General features: G+C 44.9%; 1 protein-coding gene across 2 annotated transcripts in view; it reads right to left on the reverse strand.

The window, feature by feature from the left end:
* SLCO2A1 (solute carrier organic anion transporter family member 2A1) overlaps positions 1-10248 on the reverse strand; it is a 41811-nt gene extending 31563 nt beyond the window's left edge. For both annotated transcript variants that reach the window (XM_085311990.1, XM_085311991.1), the window contains exon 1: positions 9691-10248. In XM_085311990.1, the coding sequence (XP_085168116.1) occupies positions 9691-9789 (99 nt within the window). In that variant the 5' untranslated portion in view covers positions 9790-10248. The remainder of the gene's footprint in view (positions 1-9690) is intronic.
* Between the last annotated feature and the right edge of the window lie 603 nt (positions 10249-10851).

Below are 10851 nucleotides of genomic sequence, written 5' to 3' on the forward strand. Positions count from 1 at the left end.
TGAAAGGGACCTCTGGAGATCATCTAGTCCAATCTCCTGAAGATTTCCTGGTGCTGCTTCTACAGGGGCTTGAACCCAGGACCTTCAATGTGTAAAGAAGATGGAATAACCATTACATGTAATTTCATTGAGGAGAACATAGGTGTGGGGTCAGCAAGGTCTCAGGAAAGTCAGCTGCCCTAGATTTGCTCTTTGGAGGGAATCTCAGAGCACTGCCAATCTCCAGGAGGTAATGTAATGAAAAGCAGCCTCTTTTCTAGTGCCACTAGGAGTTTACTTCTTTGTGCTGGTTACATAAAGACCAAGCCAGCAGTGGCACCAGTTTCCTAGGGCCCTGTGTCCTTCACTACCTAAATCACTACCATGCAACAATCTCAAGTTAGCACACACAGACTGGCATGTTTGCAGTTAAGCAGAGCACACAGTACTCAGCCCTGCATTTGAACTGATGGGAGTGCTCACTGGAAATAGGCCTGCCTCATGATCACCACTCTGCACTTCTTGAGGCCATATATCCAGTCCACAGGGGTCAAATGCTGCTCAGGTCCAGCTCTTCCCAGGGATACCGTGTTGGTCCTTGCAAAACCATGATGCCTCCCCTGCTTCTGCCCACCTTCAGCACATCTGTGTTCAGTTTTCTCCAGTCACAGACTTTGATATTAGAACTCCATCACTATAAGAACTTTATTATCTGGTTGATTTTTTGCCTGGTTTATTTGAAATTAGCCAATGGATTCAGAAGTTACCTGGGGATAAGTAGGGACCACACGGCCATTCAAACCTCGCAACCACATGAGTTCTGAGGATAAGCTTAATCCTCTAAAGGGTCCTCCATAAATTCAGAACACTAAGATTTTATGTTGCTAGATTTCCAAGAAAAAAGAGAACATCTCTGAAAGGATAAATACTCAGGAAGAAGACTGGCTGTTTCTTTTAGAGCTTGTGTATACTAAATGACTCTCTTGCAGTAGAATGGCTGAGGACACAGTCTCAAAGAAATACATCAGATGGAAATGAAAAGTAAATTGATTTGGGTGGAGAGATCTGTCCTGCCTTGGCATCTCTTTCCTACATGCATTTGCCTTGTTTTCTATGCCAAAAAGCACCAGGAAAGATTAAAAAATACACAGATGGAACCAAATAACCTGCCACACACAATGTCGCTTCGCACAATACCTTGGAGCCAGGTATGTAGTTTAGTGACAGAAGCTGATTCTAAACTTTATTTATATTGCAAAAAATAAACAAATAGAAAAAAATAAAAAGGTTAAGGATTTCTAAAGCATTCTACTGTCTAAATTATGAGTTGCAATAATGACTATCTCCTGCCAAATAATCCACGCTTTACAACCACTCACTGTCAAGTGCAAAGACAATGTTTGTTCTTTCCTCATCCAAAGCATACACACATCCCAGTGCCCTTGCAAGGTCCATGTAAGTTTTGTTTTGCTCAGTGGCCCTAAAGGGAGCACTGCAAGGCGTAAGTGAAAAATGTTTCCCTGCCTCAGGTAAAAATTTCACAAAGAAAGGAGGCATTTGGTTGTGGAGGATTACTGAGACCAAACCTTCAGTGTGTGAGGAGCAAGGGTTGTCTTGCTACTTCCCATAGTCCTTGCTGTGAAAAATATTTATGCCTACAAAATATGATGCTTATCCTTAAGCAGTCTTCTCTTCTCCTGACAACAAGACGAAGTGGTAGGTTGTATTACTGGGTCTTTGCTCTTTTAGGATTTTCCTGAGGTTTCTCCCCTTTGTGGTGTGTCAGGAACTGATCATGAATTCTTTGAAGGTAGCTTCAGATTCCCTTCATCTTTTTTGATCCATAGGTGAATATAAGCACTCCTCTCACATACCCACAGCCCTGGCCATGCCTTGTGCTCCCTATCAGGGACACTCCTCTCCCGTTTTGCATGTGATAATCTTATCTACGCTGACCGCTCCTTGATTGTGTTTGGGCACTGAACCACCTCGCCCCTCATAAAATTAACTTGGTTTCATTTCTCCTAGACCTTGATCCCACTAAACTTTCCAGCCTGTTTTACTCTCTGGATCTTCCTCATCTTCTTCTTTATCCTGCTGTAGATGTTACTGATGAAGGCCAGGCAGTTCTTCTCTTTTAAAGTCAAAATCAGATCTAAATGCCCCTGGCTGTATTCACACAAGTTGCAGAGCTATCGAAACCCAGTCTGTGCTTTCTAATGTCATACTGTTACACCATGAATGCTGGAATACTCCAGTCCCAGTGGGTATTTCTTCCAGTGACAACCCACTTGTCCCTCATTCTAAGAGCCCTGCCTGCTTTGTTGCTACAGATCCTCATCTAAGTCACCATTATTCCTTGCCTTTCCCAGGCAGGTACTGGATGTATCCTTTATTTTTATTTAAGCTGATGGCCTTAGTCCACAATGACTGCCTCTTTGTAATGCTTCCCTCTCCAAAACTAAAGCTGTATTCTCTTCTGACCAAATGTCAATGACTGTGGATCTCCTATTCTTGCTAACATTTCAGCAGCTAAACAAAGGCAGTACAAGTGCAGTTCACGATCTTTTTTTTTCAATGGGATATGAGATTTCAGGCTTCTGAATTACACGCCTTACAGCAAAATTTCTTGAGTCTTTTTAAAGTAAAGGACAAAAGTTACCTTGATGCCATTTGGACATTAGACTCCAAAGCAAGGTTCACATTTCTCCCACAAGAGACATCCTGCTGCACACTGTCTTCCTGGAGAGGAGAGTGCAAGCATGCAGAAGATACTGACTGTGTTGTGCTTTGCGTAACTGGGTGCAGTCCAGATACTTCAAATCTCAGTTTGCAGTGGCTGGATCTAAGGGCTTGCAGAGCATGCAGTGAGGTGTGAGATCCCACCTGGAGTTCAGTGCTCCAGCTCCCTGCTTTCCTTTGAAACCCCAGCCTAGGCACTATGCTGCACGGGGACAAGCAGGCATCCCTTCACAGAGACAGAAATGGAAAGGAGAAGGGGCCTCTGTTTTCCAGCACTGGTGTTGCTTTTGGTGCAAAAAAGTGATGAGCTTGAACAAGGATGGTGGGATGTGGCACTAACTGTGCAGCATCATGGGGGCAGGTTTAGCTCAGTTGGTTAAAGAGTGGTGCTGCTAATGCCAATGTCGTGGGTTTAATCCCCATACAGGCTATGCTGAGGGTTGGACTAGATGATCTCCAGAGGTCCCTTCCAACCTTACTGTTGTATGATATCATGCAGGACCCATCATTGCAGAGGAGCTTCAACAAGCAGTTCTTTTCTGAGTAGTGCAGCCATTCTTTCAGAATGAATGCTACACGACTGTGTGGAGGAGACTGAGAGGAGCTGCTGGATGGACCACGCTAATCCTACCACTTGAAATCCACTCAGGCCAGCAAGCAAAGTCCAGTCCTTCTTCCATCCTCCTCTTCCAGTCAGTGCTCTCCTCACCCTTGTGGTGTTATAACAACACCTGGAGACCTCAGATGTTTTAAACTCTTACCCCACATCTGAGAGCCCACAGCTTCCTCCTGATCTTCCTGTCCCCTCTCCTCTACCTTCTAATATTACCCCCCCCTTTCCACCAAGGTGATTACTTGTCCTTTACCTAGTAGTTTTATGCTGAGATTGCACTGCCAGATGTATAGTTAATGACCTATGTTTTTGCAGTGTGCCTTAAACCAAAGATCTGAAGCTTCTCTTGAAAATCGTTTGCCCTCTATGATACCGTCCTTCCTTCTTCATTACATTTTCTATCTTGAATGTCCTCACTCCTATGGACTCACAAACATTTTGGTGCAAATCTGGAGGCTGAACGTGCCTTTTTTCTTGCACATCTCATATACATCCAGATATTCTTGTGTCCTTTATATCTATCTCATGGTGCCCTCACCCTGGCAGGAACCCAGCTGTTTTGTTTCAGTCTCTTGCTTGCTCCCTTCAGCTACCTGTGTTTGGCTTTACTCATTCTCCAGGAGACACCAAATGCACAACAGTGCTGAATCCCTTCATGCAGGTCAGAAAAATATCATTTCAGCAGTGCCCTGTTGAGGCAGCTTGCTGTCTTGAGCTTCTCTATAGCATCCAATTTAAATCTGCCCCCAGGCTTTTGACTCTCCCCTTACGCTTACTCCAGCTGACATACCTGACATTTTGCCCCTCTCTCTTATTCTCCAGTATCCTTTTACACATCAGGTGGTCTCACTGGGCTGGAGTAACAGGGTAAAGCCTCCTCCTGTCTGTTTTTCCAACCATTTCACTCTGCTCCCCTGCACTTTTGAGCTAGCTGACTTCCAGATGAAGATAGTCCAGATAAGCTAAGTAACATGATATTTAGAAAGCTCTCTTCCTTACCATGTTTCTGTGGATATAGAAGAAGCCATTAGCTGTCAATTAAAGTAGCACAAAACCATGAAAGAGACAATAAAGGCAAAGAAGACAAAACATAAGATATGAGGCTTAGTCGTTGGAAATAGAGATTGGGATTGAAATAATCTTTTTACAGGAGCTGTGGATTTGCCAAGATGCTATAGGCTTCTCATATGGGATAATGCTCAACAGGAACTTCCGACACCTCTGTTATGTCTAATTGCTTTACTACACTCTGTTTCCTTTCTCCAAAGTGATTAACAACAAGTACGCAGCTCCTGGAATGATTCAGGCAGCCCTGGTGTGTCTAGGAGTGCACTCAAAAAATAAGCAGAGCAACCAGGTTTATGTAAGCTCTGAGATATGATGCAGACAGGAAACATGCCATAGGCTGAGCCAAGTGGAGCTGGTCTTCTAACTCCCTCAAATAACAGTTAGACAGCATTTTAGTGCTATTCAGTTTAATTGCAATATGGTAGCTACAGTTATTAATATCCACATATGACATGAAGTAATTTCTACAGCAGCAACAGGGAACTGTCACCAACCATGTTACTGCAGAGTACAGAGATCAGCTGTAAATGTCTGTTTGTGTCAGAGCACTGGTATGAGCCAGCAGTAATCTGGCAGCAGTTACATCTAAAGTGTCATTTCCTCCTAGAGCACTTGTTTCTACACTGGTCTTCCACATCTCCAGCTGTCCTTCCAGATCCAGCCATCACAAGGGTTACCAGCCCTATCCTGCTCTTCAGATACTTGCAGATAGGCCATAATGTGGATCATAATGTGCGTGGAGCTGCCAGGACATCCCCTGGCACAATCATACACCTGACCTCCAAACGCCAGCTCTAACTAAGCCAATGCCAAGTAGCACCAAAGTCCTTCACACTTCAGAGAAATGGGAAATGGTGAAGGGAAGCTGGGGTTCATCTTCACAGGAAATGGCATAACGAACATGGAGGAGCAAGGCAGCCTACAAGGAAAAATCAGTTGTTGCTTTTGGTCTCTGCCCTGCAAAAGACACTTCAGAAATTTTGCTGGTATGTGAGCACTGCCTCATAGAGTAAATCTGAGTTTCATTATTAGGACTTGGAGCATGCTGCAACTTCGGGATTTTGTTGTCTTGGAAATACTGCCCTGGTCAGGAACAGCCATTGTTTATATGAGGACACTGTCTAATTAATTCAGGTTCGTATATATTAACTGTTTCTGTATGGGGAGATGATAGCAGTTTCCCACACAATTAGGTCCTTGATGGAGACTTTGTAAAATGTGTTATTTGCAGTATCAAGGACTTCTCATACAAATAAGAGATGTAATGCCATATAAATTGAGACATTTAGTGTATACCTTGCCCTTTGGGTTAGTGATGGCATATTCATAACAGAACTTTCCAATATGTCCATTTTCTAATGCTTCTTTAGGCTGAGAGTATTAACAACTGCTGACAGGCTGCCACTTTTCAATCTTGAAACAGTTTATATATATGTGTGTGTATGTGTGTGTGTGTGTGTGTGTTTAACATAAAATTTGCAGCACAGGAAGAATAAACAGATCGTGAAGGGGCAGAGGGATATGTCTTCTCCTGTCACTTCAGTGCTATAAGTGCTCTCTGTTTCGTACACACGGGATTTTAAAAAACAAGAACCTCTCTCTGCTGGATGGATGGCTTGATTCCTCAGCATCCTGGATGATACAGATCATCAGTCTGATGATGATAAGAATATGCTTTGGTAGACTCTGACACAGTTCCTTAATGTGTTTGTACAGTGCCAGCACTGGAGTGAGCTAAACTGAGTGCTGTTCTCAGTGGTATTGACAGTCCACCCTGAGCAATCCCTCTACCTGCTCTGCCTGGGTAAATGTGCTCAGGTAGGTTGAGAAGAGGCAGCTGGTGGCTCCTCACCCCTCTGGAGCCTGTGGCACTTGGCCATCACTACATCAGTGGTGCCAGGCAAAGCTATTGCCAGAGGTCAGCTTTGGGTACATGGGTCCATGGTACATGGAGGAGCCAGTTTTTGTTCCTACCCTATCTACAGATGTTAAATCTGCTGCCCTCCCTTACTTCTGTCATTTCTCACCAGCTGGGCCAATTTGAATGTCGTCACACATGAGCCTGCAGAGATGAAATGATGCATCTAAAAGAAAAATGTTTCTTTTAACTTGCTTGTTTTCTACACTTGACAGCATATAGCCACAGAACAGCCGTATTTATACCCTCTGGGGCAGAAAAAAGGGGAACAGCAGGTGGGAATCTCCTACATCCAACTCCCTGCTCACAGAGTCACAGTCTGGAAATGCTCTTCAGCACTGTTGTAATATCTTTTAGCAAGATAATGGATGCTGCAGCATTTCTCACCTAAAACACCTCTTAGGAGCCTCCCAAATAATTGTCAGCTGCACATGCCTCACTCCCCATGACCACCTTGGGCTGTCAAGAGCTGCTCAGCTGATACATGAAATATACAAACATAAAATCAAGTGCAGCAGAGGAGATAGCAAAGTCACACCTTCCCTGATAGACTCTGCTGCTTTGGCCTCAGCTCCTCTCACTTCCTCACAGCCTGGTGCTCTGCTTCATCTGAGGAGATGAAAACAGCCTGTTGCCTACTTTCAATTCAGTTTGCGGAGCTCCAAAGTCTTTTCTTACTTTGAAAATAAGGCCCAGGATATCCAGCTGGCACTAGACACTGGGAGGCTTAAGCTAGAATTTATGGACTCAGCATGACCTGACCACGCAGGCAGTGGACAGCTTGCCAGGCACCTTAAAACATCAGCAAGAGCTCCTGCATCTTTTTTTTTTGTTGCTGTTGTTGTCTGCAGTGTGGCAAGTCTGAGGCAGCTAGTAGGTGATGCCCAGGCCTCCCTGCAGCTCAGTCTTCACTGGAGTGGCCAATGGCTTGTTGGGACCCTGGATCCAAAATAGCACTCCTGTGTCATTCATGATCAGCCAGATGTCACAGAAAACTAAGAGGTCTTGGACATAGCTACTGGCCAAATGGTGCCCACATTCTTAGGCCAATGTGGTGCTGAATGTATAGCCTGAATACTATGGCAGCATGGGTGACTAGAGAAGGCTGAAAAGGGTTAACATCCACTTCTGCTTTAAAGTTTTATGGCCTTAAAAGGCATTGAGGTCAATAATGTTCTTATAATCCTAGGATATTTTTGCATATTCCTCTCTAAGTGCACAGCTAAAAGGAACTGTATGTATTTTCAGGAAAGAATATTTACTGTGAAGAAGATTCTGTTTTCAGGTAACCCTACTCACCTTGATCCTTGGTCACTCCAAAAGTAGTGCAAAGGTGGTTGGTGTCATCATTTGATCCTTCACCAAAGGTGGGAGTCAGATCTTAGAGCTTATCTACCTCACAGAAGTATCACAGTAGCCCAGAGGCAGCTCTTGATTACTCAAGGTGCCAAGATCTCAAGTTTTTCCTATTAGAATTTGCAGCCAAAAAGGATCATCGCATTACCTGCTAGGACAACTCAATTCAAGCAGTGGGGAACTGCAGGGGCATAGGATTGGAAATGCCTGTCTGAGCCATCAGCACCAGTTACGAAATCAGTCCTAGGAGTCCCCAGATTATCATTTGCTGGCCCCAGTGAACCAAAGCAATACTGCTCACTGCACCTCACTGCATGCTGCTTGAGGAGCCCTCACCTCAAAGCTTACCTGGTCAGAGCAGTACCAAGACAGCCCCGTGCAGACAAAAAAGCAGAGCTACCACCCCCACCAAGCTGCCTGGGGCTAGTGTCCAGATGACAGAGCAGAATTGGGCCCCACAATTCAGTGAAACTTTTGCTCTCTGAGGACCAACAAATCACCATCACAGCATTCGTTCTCCTTCATACATGGCAAGGAAAGAATGACTGCAAACAAAATCTGCCTTTCAGGAAAGAAGATCCATCCTAGATCATGATACCATGCTCACAGCAGCATGCTTACAACCTGCAATTCACTAGCACCTTCTCAGTTAACTATGAAAATACTGACAAATCCTTCCTTGCAGTGCTGCTATCAATCCACAAACACACCAATAACACTAGTGGGAAATCACATCCAGGCCCATGGCATGACCTACAGTGCCAGCTCAAGGGAAGGCAGGTGGGACCGGCTGGCTGCTCCCCTGCCTGCCCTCTGTATGGGCTGTCACCTAGGATGCACATGGCATCTCATGGGGCAGTGACCACAGGATCCCACCGCAGTCATGTCCCACTCTCACCCTTAACTCCTCTGAGGGACCCATCAGTTTGATGGCCTCTCTTGGGCACCCTGACCAGCTGTACACCCCCAGGAGCACCCAGGACACTGGCTTCCCTTAGCACTGAGCACACAGATAGGTGCTGCAGGGAGCTATGCAGCAGCCTGAAAGCCCTAGTTTAGGTGTCAGCTTGAGGAGATACTGCCAAGTGAAGCACAAAAATCTCCCTAGCAGAATTCTGATGGGCTGAATGAACACAGTCAGGCTTTCAGGGGATGGAAACCAGCACATGTAGTAATATTTATGCCTGTCCAGAAATAGGCCAAACACTGCTGTAAGATACTAAAAAAAAAAAAAAAAAAAAGTGAAGTGTGTGTCAGGTTTTAAAGTCTGTTAGTTAGCATGATTTAAAATGCCAGAAGTGGACAGGATGGCTGGTATTTTATCACTCAGCGAGCTCAGAGTTCAACTGAAGCTCAGGCTGGGGACTAGCTTTAAAATACCAGCTCTGGCCTTGTTAGGCACGGGCAGGTGAATAACTTGGCAGTGGCTGGAGAAAGTGAACTTTCACTGCCCAAGAAACGTCTCAGACTTTGTCACTGTCAGTCTCAAAAATACTCTTCCCCTTGCTGAGATTTTTAAAGCAAATCAATATTATTTTAAGGCAATGTTTTCTTTTCACACCAGGATGTGGTTAATCATTCCCTAAGCAACAGCACACTATGTACTGGACACTGTGGGCAAGCTTCACAACTAGTGTAGAGCTGCATAGTCACTTGAGTTGAGGAGCTAGTTGAATATGCTTGTGCTTCTTCCAAAAGACACATACACACACACACTGAACACAGAGAGTATGCTCCACCACAGATCGTACCATGCCAAAACTAGCCGAGCCCCCAGTGTCCTATCAAGCTCTTGTGTCAGTCAGTCAAATAGACCTCAGTTGTGTGATTCAGGACTTCATGCTGCCTGAGGATTTGAGTTTCAAATTCTGCATTTTAGCAAACACCTTTTGTTTTAATAGTGGTTCTTAATGGGGTTCTTAACCCAAGTGCTGGGGTAAGGGTCTTTCACTGTGCACTTCCTCCCTCCCAAGCCAGGAAAGCAGTACATCTCCACGGAGATGTTGCTTCTTACCTTAATATTGCAGAAGATGTTTCGAAAACAGTGGCCAGAGCTTTTGGGGCTGCTGCCACTGATTGTGGACTTGCTGGATTCAGGCTGAACTCCCATCATGTGAAGGTAATCACTGTAGGAGGCAAGGACAAGAGTAGTTGGCTTCTCAGCGGATCTGAAGTACCCTGAGGATCTGGGTTGCTTGCAGGCTCACGAGAAAGCAAGTGCTCTCTAAACCCTTCCCTCTCTTTCCTTTCCCTCTGCTGGGATCTTGTACAGTCAGAACAGAAAACTATCCAAGTCTATGAGTGAGGGAGCATGAGCACAAAGTTTTTATAAGTCTGGTCTCTGGAGCGATGATGAAACTGTGTTTCTCCTCCCTCTTTTCCTTTGTGTGTAGAGGGAACTTTAAAGCCACAGGAAACGTAAGCGAGCTTGCATCAAGCCTCTGAGCAGGTGTGAGTAAGGATCCATCAAACCTATTCCATTCCTGGGACATTTTGTCATTTTCTGCTTTCCCCGCCGCCTCCCAGCCCTGCGGAGTTGGGGAGTGCAACAGCAGCTGCGCCTGTTGTGAGAATGCCTGCCCACCCGCGCGTGCTAGAGAGAGAGAGAGAGAGAGAGAGAGAGAGAGAGAGAGAGAGAGAGATTTATAGCCCCCTCCATGCTGCTTGCCCTCTGCAACAGCTCCTGTCTTCAAGAAGACTTTATCCAAGTCTGAGACTCCAGGAAGCCTGCACAGAACATTACTGCTGCCAGGCAGTTCAACACTACTGGCACTGACTTAGCACAGAGACAAAGCTGCAGAACAGTCTTGTGGAGAAAGCAATTCATTTTTTTAATTCAGGTCTCCTGAAGGGGAAAGATGAATGGGAGGTGTGTTTAAGCAAACTCAGAGACTGTGAGAAGGAGGGAAACCAGATAGCAAAAGGATGAAATTACTCCCTCAGGCAAGGGGTTTACATAGAACAAATTTCTTCTTTTTGCTTCATTCCTCTCATGGAAAAAAACTACATTTGTGAGAAGCTCCCAGACACTGTTTTTACTGAGAGCTTGTTGCAATTTTGTTTATGTAAAGAACTAATTTATTTTGCAGGCTCTTCACAGGGAGTAAAAATAACAGAGGGAGAGGGCAGGTTATTCTCAGCTGAAGGGGAGCTGGCTTAAAATACTTTGTCAAAA

The sequence above is a fragment of the Rhea americana genome, unplaced genomic scaffold, assembly GCF_003343005.1.
Source record: "Rhea americana isolate MKP2758 unplaced genomic scaffold, rheAme1 scaffold_352, whole genome shotgun sequence".
Lineage (NCBI taxonomy): Eukaryota > Metazoa > Chordata > Aves > Rheiformes > Rheidae > Rhea > Rhea americana.